The 24581-nt window shown below is 40.7% G+C and overlaps 1 protein-coding gene across 14 annotated transcripts in view; it reads right to left on the reverse strand.

Moving 5' to 3' along the window:
• sgcg (sarcoglycan, gamma) overlaps nucleotides 1-24581 on the reverse strand; it is a 692618-nt gene that overhangs the window by 51660 nt on the left and 616377 nt on the right. For all 14 annotated transcript variants that reach the window (XM_072577379.1, XM_072577378.1, XM_072577376.1 and 11 more), the window contains one exon: nucleotides 1732-1804. In XM_072577379.1, coding sequence (XP_072433480.1) covers nucleotides 1732-1804 — 73 coding nt within the window. The remainder of the gene's footprint in view (nucleotides 1-1731; nucleotides 1805-24581) is intronic.

Raw genomic sequence — 24581 nt, forward strand, 5'->3', positions numbered from 1 at the left:
TTTAACACAACACTTCTATGGAACTGTTTGATGTTATTTCTGGTGCTTTTGGTTGACACCAGGCGGTCTGGCTGACTTTGTAACAGTATGGATACAACAGAGTGACTTTCGAGGTCATTTTAGAGTGCATTTAGGAGTCAATGACATGCCTGACATTTTTCAATGGTACTTCATATTTAATTCATATTTTGCTTTTTATTTTGCTTTGTTTGATATTATTTTGAAAGGTGAAGTGTTTTGACTATTCTTAAAACATAGATAATTGTATAGATATGTTGGAGTAATTATTGTTTCTCCACTTTCCAAAAACTAATCCAAATATTTAGAAGCATATTTTGCTAAGTTAAAAACTGCTTTGTCAATGCAGGCGCACTTACTCCTTAGTTAAATTCACATGAAATTTATGCCGAATCCATTAGAGAAAAAAAGGAATAATGTGGTGGTGCAACTCAATATTATTAAGTACAATTAGTAATCTAAACTGAACATCTAAAATGTGTCTAAACCATTGTGATATATCTCTGCTTTAAAAAACGCACAGAAACACAACCATGCTTAAAGAATTATAAATGCAAACTGGTGATAAATCTACGCTGGTGGATTATTGTTTTCCTGTCTCATCCTGTATCGAGGTGCTCTACTGATCTATATCCTATGAATGTAACCACAGGCTGCATGGGTAAGAAGCAAGCCTTCATTGAGTACTAAATATGCACAGGACTATTGTTTGGGTTCAACAATACAAACATAATTAGTTGGTTGCTGCTTGTGCAGCTCGGACCTTACAGCATTCATTGTTATCTGGAAGTCAATGGGAAGATCCGATGTCCCTGGTGACAGACCTACCTGTGCAGGTTTACTGCTGTATTGACTTGATAAAGTATCAAATGATGAGCTAGTCTTTAGATTTTTTATTGAGGCAAAACAGAAACATTCAGAAATTCAGGTACAGCACAGATTAAAAGATGTGACACTTTCAACCATTATTTTTTATTGCACTAGGTTCGATCGACTTTATTCTCACTTTGAGCAAACCGGAGTTTCTTACTTATTCTATTAGATTTTGACTGCCTTGTAATCAAAATTAATTATCAGGGAATCAATGGTAAGAAGCTAATCAGATTAAATTCTGTTACCATTGCTTTTGAAGAATTTACATGTGTTTGGACATAGAGAACTTTCACTGTTTTGTGTACAGGATATGATTGTTATAGAAGGATGATTTTAAAACATCTTATTCTGGGACTAAAATAAGCAGGGGCTTATTACACTAAGTTTTGTACAATGATACCAAGTAAAAGTGCCAAGATGTTGTTACTTGTTAATGATTCATGATTAATAATCATCTTGTTAATGATTCATGTTTCTTAAATGCCTAAAATTATTGAAATATGTTATCAGTATTTCTCATTTAACTTTAGTAATCAGGAATTAATTGAAAAATCTGTATGCGGAAATCTTACTATGAACAAAAGTTTAAAACTTACCTCCATTAGTCTATTAAAGTTTGGTCTAAGAAAATGCATTAAAGGATGTAATGCACAAATTAAATGACCTGTTAAGCTCTAACATTTGAAAATTATTGCTGCAACAATTGTATCAGCATTACGAATCTACTCAAAACAATTGTGTGTTTTTGAATGGTACTTGCAATCTTGTTGAAACTACATTAGAATTCAGACACATAGCTAAAACAAGTTGGTCTTTGTTATTTATGAGTTTGTTTCCTACCTGAGCTGCTTGAATGGTTCAGCTCTGACAACTGGTGTCTCCACAGAATGTTCAAAGAGAGCACCTTCTGGTCCTGGATAAAGAGAGACATAATAAATGCAATTCAGTTGAACCAATGACACAACATAAGCACAAGATCAAATGAGGAACTTGGTTTTCACATCAAATATAACAGTTTCAAATCTCTGTCGAGTAAACTTAAAAGTGCTGCACAAGTATGGATCGAAGGCCTTTCTGTAACCAAAATAACTGCAATGTTTGTGATTAACCATAACATCAGCTCAGTAAGTTATCGTTAACTGACAGCTTTAGAGCACAATTTTCTTTTTGAGTTCCAAGTCTGTCACCAATGTAAAACAAATGTTTTCCTTCTTCATCATCATGTAACTGAAAACAGGGCCAAAACTTCCTTTCGTTGTTAGGGGTGTGAGAAGTGGCTCTCACTCTTCAATAATTTCAGTCTGAGTCAAATTCCGAAGTAGGTATTTACTAAAACATTCTTATAAGATTGGGTGACAAGTAGGCACCCCGATTAACATGTTACATAGCAAGTTATACAGTTCAGCTGAGTCTCTCAGTACTCCTCTTTTAGCTTATTGGCTTAGCATGCAAAGCGTCAAACCTATCATAAGCTACTCACTTCAGTCCTCCTCTATTTACTTCTCCCACTACTCTAAGCCTGTCACTTCTTACTCTTGTTTGTTTCTTGCTTTATTTGGCCTTACATGTGACAAAGTGCAGGTGTTAGCTTGGCTGTTTTACCACATAGCTTGACCTTTTCACCACATCTCTCTGTGGTCGTTTGTTAGCGTGCGCCCCTTTTCGCTGCAAACTGTGTACATGCTTGCTAGCTCAAAACTTCTCCCCCACACTGAGCCTTATGACCTGTTTGTGGTTTTGTGTACGTGTTTGCTAAGGCAACATTTCGTCCCCTATGGTCCACACTGAGCCTTATGACCTCTGATTGTGGTTTCTACAGCATTGAGCCTTATATTTTACACAAAATTTATTTTTTACAAGCCTCTTGCAGAGGGAACACTTACATTTTTCACAAGCATATTCTCCACAGGGGTCAGTGACAGTGTAAGATTTCTTGCATTCTTGTTTTCTGTCAAAATTTACAGCCCGCTTATAATTTGGCGGGAATAGCAAAGGTAGGGAATCTCTCTACGCTTCTGAGGTTCTTTAGTGAGCAAACAAGAATTCTCTACTAAAATTGAAATAGAACAACATCACATAATTTGCAATATTAAGTGATTAGAACATGTTGGGAAAATGATTAGAATTATGAGTTTGTTTGCTGCCATAAAGACTTCAGCACTTCAGAATGGGTTATATTTTTTTCAAAGTCAAGTATGATTCACATTCATGAAAATAAAATAGGGCTAGGAAATAATTGGACAACACAATAACACATGGTTAGTTGGAGATAGACAGTCAAACCAAATCAGCCTTTCTGCTTCTGTATTCACAACACAGTAAAATTAAACCTTTGGAGACCCCCAACAGTTACTCCCAAGGTTCCTAATCAGATTTAAGAATATCCAAACCCAGACTTGTAAATATTTAATTCCAGACATTGATTTTTGCATCTCAAGCAAAAGACTCAACCATTTATTAAATGTACAATAACTTTAGCAGAGAGAAAGAGAAACACTAAGGCAATCCGATTAATGTCTATGCTTTAAACCCAAAACATTTGTTCTCAGCCCCTATTCACACAAAAGACAGACAGCCAAACACAGTTAAAAGATAAATAAAGTAACATAACTGGTCAGATTACTTAAATGCTTTTCACAATGTGTTGTTTCACAGGCATAGATGTGAACTCCTTGGTTGCTTTCTGGAACTGTTGATCAGGGTCACCTTCTCAGTTCACTCAGATAAATGTAGTAATACTTTTGACTCAGCCTTCCCCTCTCTGAGATCCAAAGGCCTGTGTGGGAAATTAGGTGGGGAGCTTTCAAATCTTCATGTTGTGTTGTCAACAGTCAAGGTCATTTCCTTCACACAAACCACAGTTGAAAGACAACTCTAACTCTGCTTCTGCCCTCATAGACTGATTTTCTTTTCTTGAGGCTTCAATTACCACTGAACATCTGCCATCTGCTTGAACATAGGATCTCATCCAGACATGTCAAACCAATTCTGAGGAACTGATTTGGTTAATAACTTGCTGTGTCAGTTCAAAACACTTTGATTAAGGCTCAGCCTGCAATGAATCTGCAGACCTGGCCTTACAGACAATTTTCCTTTTACTACAAGCTGTTTCACAAAGTACACAAGTCATCTTCAGCCCCCAAACCAAAATCAACAAAAGAACAAATATTAATATAATGAAAAAATAATGAGGGTTCTAACATCATTCTCTGCTATTTTTTGCATTCAGGCCAGTCATCTGACCTGCCACTCACCTTTGCATAATTATATGCTTTCTCCTTAAATTCTTAAATTCTTCAGTTAACCACAGATGGTGTGTCCTCCCCCTGAGAATTTATCATGGTAGTAGGTATAGATTTATGCTGAATTCTCTGAAATATCCCTTTAAGTGTCTAATGCTGCTTTTCTTCTGATCTATCTTCTGGACTAATATTGCAATTCACTTCAACTAATTCAGCTTTCATGCCCAGTTGGTTGCCATTTTTAAGTTCAAAGTATAGTCTTAAACATACTCTTCTCCCTTTTAAACTGGATAGAAAATTCAATCATAATATGATCATTGTTACCTAAGGTGACTTTACTCAGAGGTTATTAAATAATCCTGATACATTGCATAGAATCGAGTCCAGTATAACCTCCTGTGTGTTCTGAAGCTGAGTCATATCAGATTCCAAAGGTTTACTCTGATTCTGTCTTCAGAGATGCGACCAGACATGCTGTGTTTCTCCAGCTTTTTTTTGATTTTATATTAGCCTGATCTCTGGTCAGTTCCAGAATGTTGTACTCTCAGGAACTCTCTCAACAACATTCTATGGTCTCTTCATCAAGGCTGCTGTGATAAGTTTATATTTAGATTAAAATCATAAAAATTAGTGCCATCCATTTATCTTAAGCCAATATATCTCAAGCACTTTTTGTATACTTTGTCCTACATCATGGTTACATCATTGAATCAGTAGATCACTCCCAAAAGTGATCCCTTTTGTTACGACATGGAGGTGAACCCCTCTCCTAATCAAGTCAAACACCCAGAAAAGCTTGCCTCACCTTGTAATCTGTTCAAATATGAGGGACAGAGAACTCCCCAAATTCCACTATTTAAAGAAAATAATATTAATTTATTCTTTAACTCTAAAAGTAAATATCAAATAACAACTACTCACAACTCTAAGCCCTCCTTTCTCTTAACTGCTTATTACCTGTCTCCAACTCTATAACAATATGCTGTTCCAATAAGACACTTATTAAAATTACATCAATTTCATTTCAAAACCACACAGTGGCTATCTTCTTCAGTGTCTTTCTTCTCCTGGCTGAGGATCTCCTTGGGTCGTCTTCTTTCTTTTTACTGTGATTATCTTTCATATGAAAAGGTACCTTTGATAGAGAGTGTTTTCTAATTTCTTTGAGAGCAAGATGTTAGCTCTCCATGAGTTTCTTTTTTTATGGCAGTTACTGTCTGACCCATCTTCAAAACGTTTGCATTTTAGGTCCCCCCCAACCAATGTCAGATTGTCTCATTGGTTTGATGTTGGCAAAACAATAAATTCAAATTCGATTGGGGTTTAGTACCCTGTGGCATAATTTAAACTGATTGGTTAAATTCAAATTGTTGTCAAAACAGCAACCAAAATTCAGGTATCCATTTCACAGCCAAATGTTACATATTTTCAATTTTCCAGTACACTCTGGGTTTGCCATCTAGTCCTTTACATGAGTGCTTGTAACTCTCTGTTCACAATAGCATTCTGTCTCTCTTAAAAGTACACTATACACCTTCAACTTCACGACACTTTCCTCTACTCTTTCCATCTCCACACAAACTGACTCTACATCCTGATCTCCTGAGCAAGGTCATTTCTAACTATTGCACAAAGACCATTTTGACTAGCACTGATAATCCTCCACCTTCTTCTGCCTTCCTGTTCTTCTTGAATATTCCTATATGCCTCTTATTTCTTGGCCATCTTAACACTCGCTCACCTTGCTTAGACATGATGAGTTATTTGGGGAAGTGTTGTGGTATTAAAGCTCAGAATGAGGGCATGACCAAGACCTTTTGAACTTGCCTTTCAAAGATTCCCTCATTTATAGAGTCATAGAGATGTACAGACCCTTCGGTCCAACCCGTTTATGCCAACCAGATATCCCAACCCAGTTTAGTCCCACCCACTAGCACCTGGCCCATATCCCTCCAAAACCTTCCTATACCCATCCAAATGCCTTTTAAATGTTGCAATTGTACCAGCCTCCACCACTTCCTCTGGGAGCTCATTCCATACACGTACCACCTTCTGTGTGAAAAAGTTGTCCCTTAGGTCTCTTTTATATCTTTCCCCTCACACCCTAAAGCTATGCCCTCTACTTCTGGACTCCCCAGCCCCAGGGAAAGGGCTTTATCTATTTATCCTATCCATGCCCCTCATAATTTTGTAAACTTCTATAAGGTCACCCCTCAGCCTCATGATATCTCAAGGTTCTATGAAACACATGCTTCTTTTAGCACTTTAAACTGCCTGACTCTATGAAAACTGCAGAGAAATAAGAGATGCTGACCCCGGCTTGGAGTTGGTCAGATGGGAGTCATGTTGAGGGCTTGAGATCATCTTAAAAGTTTTTGCAATGAGTTTATGTCGAGAATTTGAACACAAAAAACAGGGTTTGGGGAAAATCCCTTTAGCCTACCTTAGCAAGCAAAGGGAATAAAGGGAGAGATGAGTAATTAAATAATACTTTGTAGTCTTGTGCTTAAGAGAGAAAAAATATCTAATTCAAGTTCACCCCCAATCTCCCTTTTTCTGTGACATCCATGACGATGTTTTTAAATTGTGTACTGATACCTGAACCATACACTTGTTAACATAATCCTGATCATTGGTTCAAACCATGATTTGAGAACCTCAGCACTTGGCACCATTCAAAGAATAGAGACATGCTCTGAAACTGTATACTAAGCTGTATCATTCCAAGAGTTATTAAATATGGATGGAATCACAGACAATATTTAATAGCGCTCAGATAAAATTTCAATCAAATTAATTTGCAAACATTGATTTGCAGAAGTATAAATCCAGCAGAGTATTCAATGCATCACTGGTGCTGTTCAAATCTTACATTTTAAATCTCTGGTATCAAGGATTTAATAGACTATAAAACCAATGGTAGCTTAGGCCTAATAACGATAAGGGTTGAAAAATGACAGGCAATACTGGAACAGTTACAGTTGACTCTAACTACTGGATTCCCTGTTGTGTATTTTCATCTCTTGAATATCTCTGTCTGGTTAATTTTACATTTCATTCTTCATCAGTTCACTTTGCTTCACACCTGAGGAGACTGATCATATTATTTGTCAACAAGTAAGTCATTTGACACACTTATGAATGATTGTTCAGCAGAATAAGATCTTTACATCCTCTGGATACTGAGCATAATCACTAAACCAATTGCAAAGCCCTTTAGTAGTTTACCACATTTTCAGATTCTTTTTCCTTTCACCTTGGAAACTCAGTTTAAGACTAAAAGCCGAATCTTATCAGAAATTGGCAGAGCGTCAGTTTTATTGAGTTGCATGAAGGGTTTCCATTTGTGAGGCGTAGCAGGTTTTCCCATCCAATCTTCTAATTAACTACATGCCATGCCCTATGGCAACTCTCTTATCTGATGCTAGCCCATTTTTCCCATTTATTGTAGCCAGAAGTATTTGCCACTGCCAGGATATCCTGAGATCTCTTGTTAAAATGTCCTGGCACTTTTGGTCAAACACTGGCAGCTCAGAACTGCCCTGAAACCTAGGAAACATTTGCCCAGGACATGGCAAATGGGGAAAACTGCTGCCCTTTTTGCACACAGGGACATGGAGACTACATTCCCTCTCATTTTCCTAGTGTTGCACGGCCCTCCATGATTCACATGTGGCAGCAGATTCCAGAACTGGAAATCAATGTGTCTGCACGCTGATCAGCAAATGCAGACACTCTGAGCGGCTGTGCTGTTCAGAGGGAACATTGCTTGAAGATCCTGATGGATGGGGTGATGTACAAGAGGGGGGTCCTCACCTTTCCCCAGACAGGCAGAGGGGGCCACGACACCAGATCTGCCTGCCTGATCTGAGGTTGCCACCCAGGCCAGTGCCATAGTCTGAAAAAAGCTCAGCAGCTGGGCCTAAAGAAAGAGATGGACCTTCCTCATTCTGACACAGCAAGAGCTAACATCTTCTGTCTACTACCTCATCCCCACTGTATCTGCACCCAACTCCACTGAGACTTAGGCTCTCACCTCTAAGCTCTTCCCTCACTTGGTCTTACACCCCTCCTAAAAATCCCCATTTTACTAACCCTGAGTGGAGGCTGCGCTGCTTACTCACTCACTAGAGGGTTACAAATCACACAACACCAGGTTATAGTCCAATAGGTTTAATTGGAAGCTCTAGCTTTCGGAGCCCTGCTTCTTCATCAGGTGGTTGATGAGGGGCACTCCGAAAGTTAGTGTTTCCAATTAAACCTGTCGGTCTATAACCTGATGTTGTGTGGTTTGTAACTTTGTACACCTCAGTTCAACACTGGTATCTCCAAATCATAATCTACTAGAGGGGACTTCGCGAACCTCACCAGTACCATCCACGTTCATCTGAGTCAATCCCACGGTTTCTTGCATTTCAAGTAAAAACAGTCCATAAGAGGAGAGAAAGAGCCAGGGACACAAGGTGGGGTGCTGAATATTAGTCTGCTCACTTGCTCTGGGGAGAGGATTCTGTGTCACCTTTGGGCGTGAGTGGCCTGCCCATGGTCTTTGTGATCAAGAAGCTGACCCCATGCGCCATGCCCTCCTCCATCTCTGAGGAAGAGGGTAGAGGAACCAGTGAGGAAAGACCAGCAAGGCTGCCTTCTGCACCTACCACCAACTCAGATACTGACACCTTGGTGGTTATTTTATCCAGATTAGAGGTGAGTGGAGCTGTCGGTGAGCTCTTCACTGCACATTTCCAAAATTGACTGAGGAAGAAATTCACCAGATTGCTGGCACTTGGAGAAGTGGGATAACACCCAAGACTATGGCCTGGTGTAGGAAAATGGGACTAGTGTAGGTAGTAGGGTCTGTACAGGCTCAATGGGCCAAAGGGTCTCTTCTGTATTATATGATTAGATGATTCAGTGACTGCCAGAAACCAGGCCCATGCTCAAACCCCAGGTAGGAGAGCATCCCACACTGTTGGCACTTTGGCACTTCATATTGCTGCTCAAGGCTAGTTTATCAAGGAGACAAAAGCTACCTCCATGGACAGGTTGGTGACTGCCTTGGATAGACAGGCCCAGCACCCTGATGTATATGTAGACCCACACTGCATTGCTCAAGCCATTGGTGCTCACCACCCGCGTTAAGTTGACTGGGGGATGAGGGAGCTTTGACATCACTCCGGGTGCCCCTTCCTCATAAGAAATACAGGGCTGGTAGACATGTCATTTGAAATACATTTTCATGTTTGTAAATATATTTTCACTTTTCACTATAGGATTGAAGGTACAGAGCCCACCCAATCTTAGTGCTTAAAGTTCAACGGTACGAGTTGTAAAATGAGCCGCTCCAGCACCATGTGTAAATGGCAAGTGACTGCTGCTTTGGCAAACAAACACTGTCTTCCTAGGTAGGCAAACATTGTTGTCAGGTCACAGCCATTAGGGGGATTATCCTTCACTGCATGGTCATGGTATGGGGCAAGGATTTGGACAGCACACAGCAGGCTAATGCCTTTGGTTCACAAAATAAGTATTACTCAGAGGTGTACTGTCCTTCCATGGAAGTAAGGATGCTGCTTACAGTCAATAAGCCCCATCTCCCTGCATTAATTAACCCTTTCCCTCCTGTGCTTTATCATTACCCCTTCCTTGTATATTGAGTTGTTGCCTTCACTACTGTAATCCACTCTGCATCCCAGCATTTTGACTCCAGTCCCCACAATTAAGTTCCTCAGTCTCCCTCCTGTAGCACTAACACCTGATATTTCCCTCTGGAGTTTTAACGAACGGACCCCCAAAATTGACCTTGTGTCCCCCCTGCCCTCTTTGAATGACTTAGTTGGAGAGCCTTGAACAATGAGTGATGAGATCCCTGGCTGGTATCTATATAACACCCTTGACGTCCTGAGATTGGGTTCACTGGACCCATTGGACTGAGCATGGCCCACTTCCCTATATGAAGAGGTATAGACCCTCTGACGCTGTCTGCCCTGGCAATCAGCTGACTGTGCAAAAGCCCCTGCATTGGTATAGGAGGCTGCCATTAACTAACTGTGCAGGGACAACCAGACTGAAGGATGTCTCCCAGCACTTGACGGAATACGACTCCCCTCTAACTTTCAGACATGGCTGACTATCTGCTGCCCATGTAATGTGTTTGGCATATGGTGCAGGTATCAGGTTGACCGAGCAGTGTACCACACAGCAACATGGCCAGCCCCTTGACAGATGATTACTGATCAGTGTGACAAGCTGCTGGCTTTGTGTCAACAAGACCAAAGTACTGTCAACATTTAAGTTCTAGCAGAGGGGGCAAAACCCAAAAAGGCAATGCAGGAACAGCTTGAAAATGCAACTTGGTCTAATCCATCAGCTGAGTGTCTGTCCCTCTTTGCAGCAGCATCCAATGAGAGGTACTGGTATGCTGCAAAGTACAATATTGAAGTACAGGACCATGCTGGAAGTGGATCTGTGATGTGGTGAGGTTGATATGTGTCAGATATCAATGTCTATGGAAATGATATGCTTTCAGTTGCTGCCTATGGAGTGTACCCTGAGACGTTGGTGCTGGATATCCAAGATGGTGACCTGGAAGAGCAAGTGGTGAGCCTTGGAGTGACCAGGTATCGATTGAGCCTTTCATGTCAGTAACTCTTGGTGTCTAGTTTCCATCTGGTGGTTGGTAGAATAGGAGAGTCCATATTAATGAGATGAGATCAGATAGTAATGAGGGTGGTAATGAGTGATAATCTTCAACTATTGGCTTCTCAACACTCACTGTCTAGAATCCCAATCTTGACATCCAGATCAGGAAGTGTGTCATATCTTTGAGATATGCCTCACTTATTACCTCCCCAAAATTTCCCAAATTTCTTGTCATAGCCCCCATTGTTCAGGGCCTGGAAGTTTCTGCCCTCTGACTTCTTTCTTGGCTTAGAGACAAACCACGAGAGTAATTTATTTTGCTGAGCTGCAGAAAGCATAGTTCGCTGTAACTTGGTGGTAAATAATTCATGTATATTAGTAAGCTATTGTCCAGTCAGTACATTTTAAATAATCCCACTGTACTCAGGAGACTACTGTAGTTTCAGTTATGTGCCACTTGTGTCACTCTGTCCCCAACATGTTGTTTTCATAGTGCAGAGGATTAATATGTAGCCATATAATGTACTGTTCAACAATGATAGAGATATGTAAATGGCTGACATAGCAGTGCCAATAATCACTATGATTATGTAAATAACAGAACTTGCATAACTGCTATTTGCTATTTAATGAAAATCCTTCAGGGAATCCTATCTCCATATAAAGAATAGCATATTCCCAGTGATTCCTGGGAACCTACTATAAATTGTTGGGTATTCTATGCAGAGGCTGGGCTTCCTTAAAGGTGGGAATGCCTTCAGTGAGGTCAAAGATAAAAATCACACAACACCAGGTCGTAGTCCGACAGGTGCATTTGAAAGCCCTTACTGTGTTTTGGAACCATGGCAGAGAAGTTGTAAAATTTACTAATGTAAAATTTTGTATTCATTACAACTAGCATTTTGGGATTTCATACTAAACACATTAAGTAGACAAGCTTAAGTTCTTGCCTGCTGAGTGTGTGGTGAATTAAACAGTTACAGACTGTGCCGCTGAAATCTGCAGTTGCAAGATACAAGATTCTCAACACTCTGAGAAGAACTGAATTACTGATAAGAACTCAGTATGGTTGCTTGTCTGTACTGAGTCACAGAATCCGATTGTCTTAATCACATACTCAAACTCAAACAGAACTGATTCTATGCGTGACTCCTTCCTTACAATGATGAAGACTAGTACAAATACAAATCACACATACCTTTTTAATTAGGATAGTTTTCTAACATTCAGATCATTTGGTTATATTCAATAGTAATACATTTAAGATTTATTTTCCTGCTTTTCCACAAAAGAAGCCATTTAACCTGTTTTAACATCTTCAGAAGGTTAATTAGCTATACTGTATGACTAAGAGGAAACTTGTTTTCTGGAAGTCTCACAGGTAAGGTGAAGCACAAAGTATGAACTTCTGTTTCCAGTTACTGACCACAACAGCTGAGCCAAGAAGGTGGGAGAAAAAGCTAGTGACTGCCCTTTCAATCAATTGAAAGGTTATGATAGGTCCAGACATGGCACAAGGATGTCAGAATTAGAAATAATATAAAAGAATCCAAGTCATCTTGGGGATCATCATCACCATTACTTCTATAATGACAATACTCCTGAGATATAATAAAGCAAGACAAAGAGGAGAATTGTGCCATTAATGTTCACAGGGTCCTTAGACTTTGAGGATTAATCCATGCTGCCTTCACTGCTGGGCGAAAGTGAGGACTGCAGGTGCTGGAGCTGATAGTGTTTTGCTGAGAAAGCACGGCAGGTCAGGCAGCATCTGAGGAGCAGGAGAATCCTGATGAAGGGCTTGTGCCCAAAACATTGAGTCTCCTGCTCCTCAAGTGCTGCCTGACCTGCTGTGCTTTCCCAGCAACACACTATCTTCACTGCTGGTCAAGCATATTTAGCCTTCAAGAAATTCTGCTTTAGTTCATTATACTGTTTGTCTCTTTCTCTCACTTCACTGTACTTTGCAGGTTTGTTCAAGAGGGCTCATTCATCTAAGCAGTGAATTTAGAAGTTAGCATTAATTTGTCTAAAAGGTATCAGACGTCCTCAATGTGAAACTGGGGACAGACTCAGATATAGTTGGATAGTGGCTTCAGAGGAAAAGTAAGAGTTATAGCACCATCTTGGCAACAAGAGCTGTGAAGACTTAATTGAAATCCATGCTAAGTGTAGTCAATTATTGCAGGAAGCATAGGACGTGCATCATAATTTGGGCATGTATAGTCATAAGATCCATTTTTCTGTTCAGCTATGTTTTTGTATAAAATTGGCAACTGTGAAGGGGTTTAACTGGAAAATGTGTCTTTCAGGGATAGAATGCTACATTCAATTTTGACTAGGAATAGTGGAGGGACTCTGTTGGAGTGTTTTAAGACATCAATCAGAATAATTCAAAGTTCAAGCAGTTCAGCAGTTAATTTGTCAGTGAGAGAGAGGGAATTAGAAGGATGTTAAAGTGTTGCTGTCAGCTGATTCCATGCAGTTAAGAAAAGAAGGTGGCCACTGGTGGTAGAGTACTGTGCTATGCAGCGAGAGAGTTGTGCCACTGATTAGATGCTGGAGTTTGGTCTTGTGAAGCCCAGTGGAATGTAATTTCAACAGCAGCAATTGCATAGCTGGGAGCTCAAGAGTTTTTTGCAGCAGTTTATCTGAGATGCTGGAAATTCAAGTCCCAGGAGGTGATCAGTAGCTGAGAGTGTGCATGAAAGAATCCCAGAAGCAGTATTTGCATGGAATGCTTGAGAAATATTGGAGTTTTGGGGAAGGCTGGGAGCAGGCTACCTCAGTGAAACTAGCAGTATGAAAGGGCTGGAATTGTGCTGTGAGTAGGTGCTGGAAGGCAATCTCAGGAATCAAATAGAATGCACTGTTAGGGCAGACATGATGTGAGCTGTTCATGATAGATTGGCTTTTGAGTGAGGTTCAAAGCTGGATCTTTGAAAGTGAAAGAATCCTTTGCAAAAGGAGGCAGTTTTAATGAATTTCATGACCCTCGTGTCACTAATGCCTGAGGAGTTGCTCACAAATATGTGGATTCTGTCTTGACTGCTTCTGCTATTTGATATGAGATGTTCAATAAGCAAACTCAAATGATCTCATGTTAATTCAGAATGTTCGAGTACAAGTTGTGTGCGTGTGTATTTGTATGTGTCTTATGCTTGTGCATATGTGTATTTTAATACTTTTTAAATCTTGTTTAGTAAATTTTAATTTGTGTATACAAACCCATGGAATCAAGTTGTTTTACTTTCTTACTATGTTCTAGGGTTCACAAACATTGCCTACTTGAAAAGTCACTGATCCACAGCCAGATAATAATTTAGAGGACTTGCCTTAGATTGTTACAGGATAAAAGTTAAATTTTGTTTCAGTGATGCCATGATTGTGTGATTAAAAAAAAGGATGCAGAAATATTTCAGATCTTGATAATAGAGACCAACAGGTTGAGAGGGGGATAACAGAGACACACACACACACACACACACACAGTTTAACATTGATCCTGACTTAGGCCAATGCAGTTTTATCCTCTTTTATATGTTTACAGACTGTAAGCAATCAATTACAATGATACTGTAATCCCATTGAAGGTAACTTGGAGAAAATGTCAAAGCCTCTGACCTTTAAAAGTTGGATAAAGTTAAATGTAAACATTTACACATTTTACTTGTAAATCCCAGGTTTAATGTGTCTTATGAAGGTCTGAATCTGTGTCGATTTATACATTGTAAGAAATCTTGCAATATTTTCTGAAACTTAAAATGGTATCTTTTAGAAGTAATGGGTGGAATTTCCTTGTAACTTTTCCAGAAGATGGTCACTAAACTCAGAATTATCTTTTAAATTCAGGTTTTGGTCATTAGTTAAGGTGACTGATTGGAAAAACATCTAAGGACCTGAGCATTCTATTTTAAGAAACTACACACCTACCTTGCCTTTCCTAACAAAATAAACTTCAAAGTCCTTTATTCATAAACCTCCCTTCTTTAATTTGACTGATTATCACATATACGCATATCACAGAATCCCTACACTGGAGAAACAGGTCATTCATCTCATCAAGCCCACACCGACCCTCCAAAGAGCATCCCACTCATACCCAACCTCGACTGTTTCAGTGATGCCATGATTGTGTGATTAAAAAAAAAGGATGCAGAAATATTTCAGATCTTGATAATAGAGACCAACAGGTTGAGATATACATATACATATAACTATGTATTTTCCAGGGCTAATCCAACTAGTCTGCATATCCCTGAACAATTTAAAATGGCCAATACACCTAACCTGCACATCTTTGGACTCAACCAGAGCACCCCAGAGGACATCCATGCAGACATGGTGAGAATGTGCAGACAGGTGCCCGAGGGTGGAAGATTCTAGATTAGAGTGGTGCTGGAAAAACACAGCAGTTCTGGTAGCATCCAAGGAGCAGGAAAATCGACGTTTCGGGCAAAAGCCCTTCATCAGGAATAGAGGCAGAGTGCCTGCAGGATGGAGAGTGGGGAGAAAGTAGCATAGAGTACAATAGGTGAACGGGGGTCGGGATGGAGGTGATAGGTCAGAGAGGAGGGTGGAGTGGATAGGTGGAAAGGAAGATAGGCAGGTTGGACTAGTCATGGGGACAGTGCTGAGCTGGAAGTTTGGAACTGGGGTGAGGTGGGGGAAGGGGAAATGAGAAAACTGGTGAAGTCCACATTGATGCCCTGGTGTTGAAGTGTTCCGAGGCGGAAGATGAGACGTTCTTTCTCCAGGCGTCGGGTGGTGAGGGAGCAGCTGTGAAGGAGGCCCAGGACCTCCATGTCCTCGGCAGAGTGGGAGGGGGAGTTGAAATGTTGGACCACGGGGCGGTGTGGTTGATTGGTGCGGGTGTCCCAGACATGTTCCCTAAATGCTCTGCTAGGAGGCATCCAGTCTCCCCAATGTAGAGGAGACCGCATTGGGAGCAACAGATACAATAAATGATATTGGTGGATATGCAGGTAAAACTTTGATGGATGTGGAAGTCTCCTTTGGGACCTTGGATGGAGGTGAGGGAGGAGGTGTGGGCGCAGGTTTTGCAATTCCTGCGGTGGGAGGGGAAGGTGCCAGGACATGAGGGTGGGTTGTAGGGGGGTGTGGACCTGACCAGGTAGTCACGGAGGGAATGGTCTTTGCGAAAGGTGGAAAGGGGTGGGGAGGGAAATATATCCCTGGTGGTGGGGTCTTTTTGGAGGTGGCGGAAATGTCGTCAGATGATTTGGTTTATGCGAAGGTTGGTAGGGTGGAAGGTGAGCACCAGGGGGGCTCTGTCTTTGTTACGGTTGGAGGGGTGGGGTCTGAGGACAAAGGTGCGGGATGTAGACGAGATGCATTGGAGGGCATCTTTAACTACGTGGGAAGGGAAATAGCGGTCTCTAAAGAAGGAGACCATCTGGTGTGTTCTGTGGTGGAACTGGTCCGCCTGGGAGCAGATACGGAGGAGGCAGAGGAATTGGGAATACGGGATGGCATTTTTGCGGGAGGTAGGGTGGGAAGAGGTGTAATCCAGGTAGCTGTGGGAGTCGGAGGGTTTGTAAAAAATGCCAGTGTCAAGTCGGTCATCATTAATGGAAATAAATTTAAGGTCAGGGTAGAATGTGTTGGTGAAGTTGATGAATTGCTCAACCTCCTTGCGGGAGCACGAGGTGGTGCCAATGCAATCATCAATGTAGCAGAGGAAGAGGTGGGGAGTGGTGCCGGTGTAACTACGGAAGATGGACTGTTCTACTTAGCCAACAAAGAGACAGGCATAGCTGGGGCCCATACGGGTGCCCATGGCTACCCCTTTGGTCTGGAGGAAGTGGGAGGATTCGAAGGAGAAATTGTTGAGGGTGAGGACCAGTTTGGCCAAACGAATGAGAGTGTCAGTGGAAGGGTACTGTTGGGGATGTTGGGAGAGGAAGAATTTGAGGGCTTGGAGGCCCTGGTCATGGCGGATGGAGGTGTAGAGGGATTGGATATCCATGGTGAAGATGAGGCGTTGGGGAAACGGAAGTCTTGGAGGAGGTGGAGGGCATGGGTGGTGTCTCGAACGTATGCGGAATCATACCCAGGTTCCCAGCCCTGGGAGGCAGTAGTGCTAAAACTGAGCCACTGTGCTGTCCTACTATTTCAAAACATGTCCTCTTCTTTCATATGCTTTCATGCTTCAACAGCTTGATGAGACCTTGAACATTTGAGCAATACGGGACGAGGTATAAGCATGAAATTCAATTATAGAATCAGCCCACATTTTGACACTAACTGTAATACTCTGGGGTAGAGATTCAGTTTGGGTGTTGGCATGAAATGGGCTGTATTGAATTAGCCCCCATTATCCACAGTGATATTCAATTCCATTGACTGCATTCTACACATTTTACTTTTTAATATATCTTGCACCCTTTAATGGTTTGAATGACTTGTTGTACATGGGTCTGAAACTTGAGAGTTTGAGGAGTGCCATAAACACCATCCACTGTGGTGATGTATGTATTTGTTTGCACAACATTTTCGGATCACAGAGGAGTGAGCCCTGACATCTGGTCACCTTCAAAGTCTTTATTAAGATGTTGATTATATCACTGCAATCTGTAACTAGTTGCTAACTTTAAATGAACTGTATTTTGTTAACTACAATAAACCTCTCCCACTTCTTCTGTTCATTTAGGGATGTGAGTAATGCTGGCTGAGCAGCATGTATTGTCCATCTCTAATTATTCCCGAGAAAATGGTGGTCAGCTGCCTTCTTGAACTGCTGACGTCCTTCTGATGTCGATCGACTCACAAGGTTGTGAGGAAGGAAATTCTAGGATTTTGATCCAGCGACACTGCAGGAATATTGATAAATTTCCAGGTCAGGATGGTGAGTGGCTTGTCTGGGGGGATCTGGTGGTGGTGTTCCTACTTACCAGTTGTCCTTGCTCTTCTAGATGGAAGTGGTTGTGGATTTGGAAGGTGCTATCCAAGACTCTTGGTAAATTTCTGCAGATGGTACATACTGCTGCTACTGAGTATTGGTAAAAGAAGGGGTGAATGTTTGTGGATGTGGCTTTGCTATATAATCCTGGATGGTGTCAAATATCTTGAGTACTGTTGAAGCTGCAACTCATCCAGACAAGTGGGGAGTATTCCACACTTGTGCCTTGTAGATATTGAACAAGCTTTGTGGAGTCAGGAAGTCAGTTACTCTTTGCAGTTCAGTTTCTGGTGAATGATCACCCCAGAATCTCAGTGATGGTAAAACCATTGTATGTCAAGAGATGATGGTTAGATTCTTTCTTCCTGCTGATGGCCATTGCTTGTCACTACTGAATCATAAACATTACTTGCCACTTGTTAGACCAAGCCTGGATATTGTCCAGGTCTTGCTGCATCTGAACATTTGAACTGCTTTAGTATCTGAAGAGTCATGAATAGTGCTGAACATTGTGCAATCATGAGCAAACACCCCTTTTTCTGACCTTAAGATGCAGGGAAGGACATTGATGAAGCAGCTGAAATGGTTGGGCCTAGGAAACTATCCTGAGGAACTCTTGCAGCAATATCCTGCAATGGAGATGACTGACACCAAACACATCCATTTTCCTTTCAGCTAGATATGACACCATTAGTGGAGACTTTATCTCAGATATCCATTGACTCCAGTTTTTCTGTGGCTCTTTGATTCCATTCTTGGCATTGCTTTCTTGGTATTATGGACAGCCGCTCTCACCTCACCTCTGGAGTTCACCTCTTTTGCCCATGTTTGAACCAAGGATGTAATGAAGTCAGGAAGTGAGTGGCCCTGGTGGAACCCACGCAGAGCATTAGTGAACTGGTCATTGCTGAGCAGGTGCTGCTTGATAGCACAGTTCATGACTCCTTGTATCAATTTATTGATAATTGAAAGTGGACTGATAGGGTGATAATAAGGTAGTTGAATTTGCCCTGGCTTTTGTGGACAGGAAATAATTTCTCACATTGTGCAGTAGATACCAGTGTTGCTACAGTGGAACAGCTTGGCTCGAAGCAAGACAAGTTCTGAAGCACAGGATTTCAATAATAACGCTGAGGTGGATCATCCACTTAACATCTAAAAATTGCTGCAAAATCTTCTAGCTTTTTTCTGTCTTGAGTGGGAGAATCTCTTCCTCATGGCAGAAATATCTAAGACTAGAGGGCATAAGTTTAAACTAAGGAGCAAGTAGTTTAGAGAAGATCAGAGAAAAACATGTTTAATTCATAGGGTGGTAGAAATATGGAATGTGCTAACCAAGAGGGTGGTGGAGGCAGCTACTCCTACAACATTTCAGAAGCATCTGGATAAGTACTTAAAATGGTGGGCATAGTAGGCAGTTAAAAAGGATTAGTGTTATGTGGTGTTTGTTGGTCAGCAAAGATACAGTAGGCCGAAGGTCCTGTTTCTATGCTCTATGACTGTCTGACTTTATCTTCATAGTGAGCCATTGAAGTCAGAGGCACCATGTCATGAGGTAAGATGGAGTGGGGGCCTCTGCAGACAGAAATCTGCGGGCTTGAGGCACCCATTCAGTTCTAAGTTCCAAAGTCAATAGGAAAATCTAGCCCAAGTATGGCGTGGAGAGATGTGGACAGATTAAATAAATATAAAAACAATCATTCACAGGATGAGAGCGTCGCTGGCTCGGACAGCATTTATTGCCCAACCTGAATTGCCAAGAGGGCTGTTAAGAGTCAACCCCATTGATGTGGATCTGGAGTCACATGTAGGCCAGACCAGGGAACAATTGTGGTTTCCTTTTGCTAAAGGACATTAATGAACCAGATGGGGTTTTCCTGACAATTAATTCATGGTTATTATTAGACTCTTAATTCCAGATTGTTCTATTGAATTCAAATTCCACCATCTGTCATGGCAGGATTTGAATAGTCCAGAACACTATTTCGGCCTCTAGATTAACAGACTGCAATAATGCCAGTAGGCCATCACCTCCCCACAAATGGGCAGCAAGGTTTGCAAATGGAATGTAACATGGGACATACGAGGTTATTCACTTTAATGGTAAGAAAGGAAAAGCAGAATATTTTTAAAAGGAGTAAAACATGTACATTTTACCATTTGCAGTGACTTTGGTGAACATACAAGTGCAATGAACAGTTAAGAAGGAAAATGGTACATTGGCCTTTATTGTGTGAGTTTGATGTACAAGCTGTGCTAATTAAACAGGCGAAAATGACAAACTGTGGATGCTGGAAATCTGAAATAAAACAGAAACGTTTCAAGTCCAATGACGCTTCTTTGGAAAAGCAGAAGAGTCGTTCTGGACTGAAAACAAGAATTCTGTTTTCTCTCCACAGCTGCCAGACCTGCTGAGTTTCTCCATAAATTTCTATTTTTGTAATTAAACAGGGGTTTGGTGAATAGTTTTAATCCACATATCTAAGGAAGATTTTACTTGCTTTTGAGGTCTATTGCTCTAGTCAGTATGCTCAATCTTGTGCTAAGAAGTAGCCCAGTAATGAGGCTGAGTAAATTGAGTTTACATTCTTTGCCATTTAGAAGATTGAGAGGCAATCTCATTGAAATATATCACATTCTAAAGGGGCTTGACAGGGGATACACTCAGAGGTCGCTTCCTGGCTAGATAACATAGAACAAGGACACAATCTTAGGATAGGTGGCCTATCATTTATGACTGAGATCAGGCCTCAAAGTATAGTGAATCTTTGGATTTCATCTATGTCAGAGGAATGCCTCATCTTTGAATACCTTTAAGGATGAGATAGATTTTAGAACCCTCAGGGCAAAAAGGAATTTGGAAAGTGTGTGGGAAAGTGGAGTTGTGGCAGTGGATCAGCGCTGATCAACTTGCATGGTGGAACAGGTTGCAAATGCCATATGGTTTCCCCCTCTACTACTTGCATTTTTTTCTGATTTTAACAACAGCGCAATAGCAGACCCTGATGTCAAATCTGCAGATGCATGGTGTCCAATGCCTTTAAGCACTTAAAACATTTCCCATTGATTCATTTTGAAGGAATTACTTTTCAACTCCTGTGCTCAAAAGATTGAGGTAAGCTGACTGACAAGTATATGCAGATAACAGCAAACTTGTTTGACTTTATCACTTCAGTGGCCACCTTTTAATGAAGATTCTGGAACATTATTCATATTTTAAAAAGCAAGGTCCTTCATTAATACTTTGCAATGCAATGAATTAAATAAATCAATTGAATTTGAATGATTTTAATCTACATTCATTGTAAATCATTGTCATGCTTAGCTTTATTAGTGTGACTTTGAAACAGCAAGAAACTTCTATTAAATTTGTGGAAATAAATCATGGGTCTTTGAGTGAATCGACTGGTAATGAAAACAACCGTACTTCCCCTCATTCATTTTGATTGTAGTTGGTAAAAATTAATTATCTTAAAGCAATATTATGAGTCATGCATCCATGTAATTATGCTGTATTTGGCTTAGGTGTGCATGTTAAATATTGCAGCATCCGGCCATGCAACCTTTCAGTTCAAATGATTTGTTCATGAGTTCCGCAGCAGCATCGCTGTGCTGATTCTTATCAATTTAAATGGTGCATCAGACAATGACTGAAATGCTAGGCTGTGAAATGTAAGATTTTCTCCAGATATTGCATTGACAATTATTGAAAGAAGATTAACTGCTGCCTGCTGACAAAATTTTGTGCCAGTGAGTATTCTTTCTTCTGTTTATCTCTCCCAGCGAAAAGGCTGGTTTGTGTTGAGACGTCAGAAATGTTAATAAAACAGAACTCAATTTTTGCTAACGTTAGGAAATTAATAAACAAAAAGCCTTTTGTAGCACATTATTAATTATTCTTATGGTCCTTAAGGAGTGGTGCTAAAACTTCTGAAATAAGAAAATACCTCATCTGGAGGCACAATACAGAGTAGATATTCACTCTCATATTATCAAATACCAAAGTGCATTAGTAAGCCCGGAAGCAAATTTACAGCTAATAATGAATTACGATAATAAAATTTGCTCCTTTTCCATTAATTACATGGAAGCAATCCTGATATGTTTTCACGTAATTTGAGTTCCTTTGTTGGAGCCTAAGCCTGAAAATACGTAGGGTGGGGCATTGAAATGCCACAGATGCTCCTCAGATAGGACTGGCAAACAAAGTTTCGGGGCATTGGAGTTAGTTGACCATTCGAGCTGTTTCCATGGGTGTTCTGGCAATCCCTAATCAATCACAGTGGGTGAATATCTCAACATTTTTGCCATAGCATCTTGTACACATTACAGGTATATAAACTCCCAGTGAAAATGTATTTGAAGTATTTCTTACTAAGTTGTATTTAGTTTCCAACTAACTTACTTCATGTCATAAGGTGACAAGTGGGGATATTCATTGATGACTGCAAATGTTTAGCACCATTCGTGACTCCTCAGATAATGAGGCAGTCTGAGTCCAAATGCAGAGGGACTTGGACAATATCCAAATTTGGGCTGACAAGTAGCAAGTAACCTTTGTGCCACACAAATGGCAGAAAATGACCATCTCCAACAAGAGAGAATCCAACCACTGACCCTTCACATTCAATGGCAGCAACATCAATATTCTGGAATCTCCCCTATCTTCATCCTACTGTTACATTGACCAGAAACCGATCTGGACTAGCCATGTAAATATTGCTACAACAGCAAGTCAGAGGCTAGGAATCCTGCAGGGAGTAACTCACCTCCTGACTCTCCAATGCCTGTCCATCGTCTACAAGGCACAAGTCAGGAGTGTGATGGAATACTCCCCACTTGCTAGGACAGGTGCAACGTCAACGACACTCAAGAAGCTTGACACCCTCCAAGACAAAGCAGCCTGCCTAATTGACACCACATCCACAAACATCCGTTCCCTCTATCTCTGATACTCAGTAGCAGCAGGATGTATTATCTAGAAGGTGCACTGCAGAAATTCACCAAGGCTTCTTAGACAGAAAATAGTCATAATGTTTATCTCTTCAAATGCTTTCAAGTTTTCAACTTCTGCTGAATTAGTTAGCTTGGTAATAGGAGATGTAGTGAAACAGAGAGATGGCTATGGGCACACATGGTCTTAGATAGAAGAGAAATGCAAGATCAGCCATGCCTCCATTGGAGTGACCATGGAGGGGACTGTAGGTCTGCTCAAGACATCATCTCACTGTGACTTAAGTTTTATTTTATTGAAAAATCGGGATAACTAGCTGGAAAAAGTAAATGCGAGGTCTTGCACTTTGGAAAAAAGAATACAGGCACGGACTATTTTCTAAACGGTGAGAAAATTCAAAAAGCCAAAGTACAAAGGGATCTGGGAATGCTAGTCCAGGATTCTCTAAAGGTGGACTTGCAGGTTGAGTCATGGTTAAGAAAGCAAATGTAATGTTGTCATTTATCTCAAGAGGGTTGGAATATAAAAGCACTGTTGTGCTACTGAGACTTTATAAAGCTCTGGTTAGGCCCCATTTGGAGTACTGTGTCCAATTTGGGCTCCAACACCTCAGGAAGGACATACTGGCACTAGAACGTGTCCAGTGGAGATTCACACAGATGATCCCTGGAATGGTACGCCTAACATATGATGAACAGCTGAGGATCTTGGGATTTCATTCATTAGAGTTTAGAAGGTTAGGGGAGATCAAATAGAACTTACAAGATAATGCATGGCTTAGAAAGGGTGGACGCTGGGAATTTGTTTCCATTAAGTAAGGATAGTAGGACCCGTGGGCACAGCCTTAGAATTAGATGGGGTCAATTTAGAACGGAAATGAGGAGACATTTCTTCAGCCAGAGAGTGGTTGACCTGTGGAATTCATTGCCATGAAGTGCAGTGGAGACCGGGGCATTAAGTATCTTCAATGCAGAGATTGATAAATTCTTAATCTCGCAAGGAATTTAGGGAGAGTGCAGGTAAGTGATGTTGAAATGTCCATCAGCCATGACTGAATGGCGGGGTGGACTCAATGGGCTGAATGGCCTTACTTCCATATCTTACGGTCTTAAAATATATTAGAAAATACTCGCAATTTTGCTGGCATACACCATTAGGTGATTGAGAATGGTACATTGTCATCCATATAGACCCAACAAGTTATAATGTATAATTACAGAATTCTCTCAACTTATCTTAGTTATAATTGAGTTATTTCTCCATAAAACTAATTAATAATTTTGAGTGTGACACCAAAAATTCTCTCTTCAGTCTTTAAGAGGCATTACAGTCATTTTCTTGATTATTTTAGCTCATTTATGAAGCTATGATTTAGCACACGACTAAGATGGAGAAAGGAGAAGGAAAATATTGCTGTGTTTTCTGTGACTTCTGCTTTGCTATGTTAAAATCTACTTATTAATTAATCTTAGCAGCCTAAAAGGAGGTCTGACCCTTCGTTTCTAACATGCCTTTTGGATTATGAATAAAATTTGCAGCATATCACAACAGCAGTTTTCTTATAACAATATTCTATCATTGAATGAATGGCGGCACGGGAATGAGTTGGTGGTTTCTGTTCCTCGCTTCTTGTTTATTTTATATCTTGTTTCCTTTTGATTTAGGTCTGATTGAATTGTTGAGTATTTCTCTCACTCAGATGAAGCATGCAGAGTTAGTAACTGCATGATGCCTGGATTGACATCACAACTGAAATCAATAGTTATGGCAGCTGACCATTTTTCTTATTAATAACAGATCATCATTGAAATGATGATTCAGGAGATCAGATCCATTTTTCCCACCGCAGCAATCTAATGAAATCCCATTATCCTGCTCTACATCATATCTTTTCATCAATGAAAACACAGGAAATACACAGCAGGTCAGTCAG

Source organism: Chiloscyllium punctatum, chromosome 9 (assembly GCF_047496795.1).
Source record: "Chiloscyllium punctatum isolate Juve2018m chromosome 9, sChiPun1.3, whole genome shotgun sequence".
Lineage (NCBI taxonomy): Eukaryota > Metazoa > Chordata > Chondrichthyes > Orectolobiformes > Hemiscylliidae > Chiloscyllium > Chiloscyllium punctatum.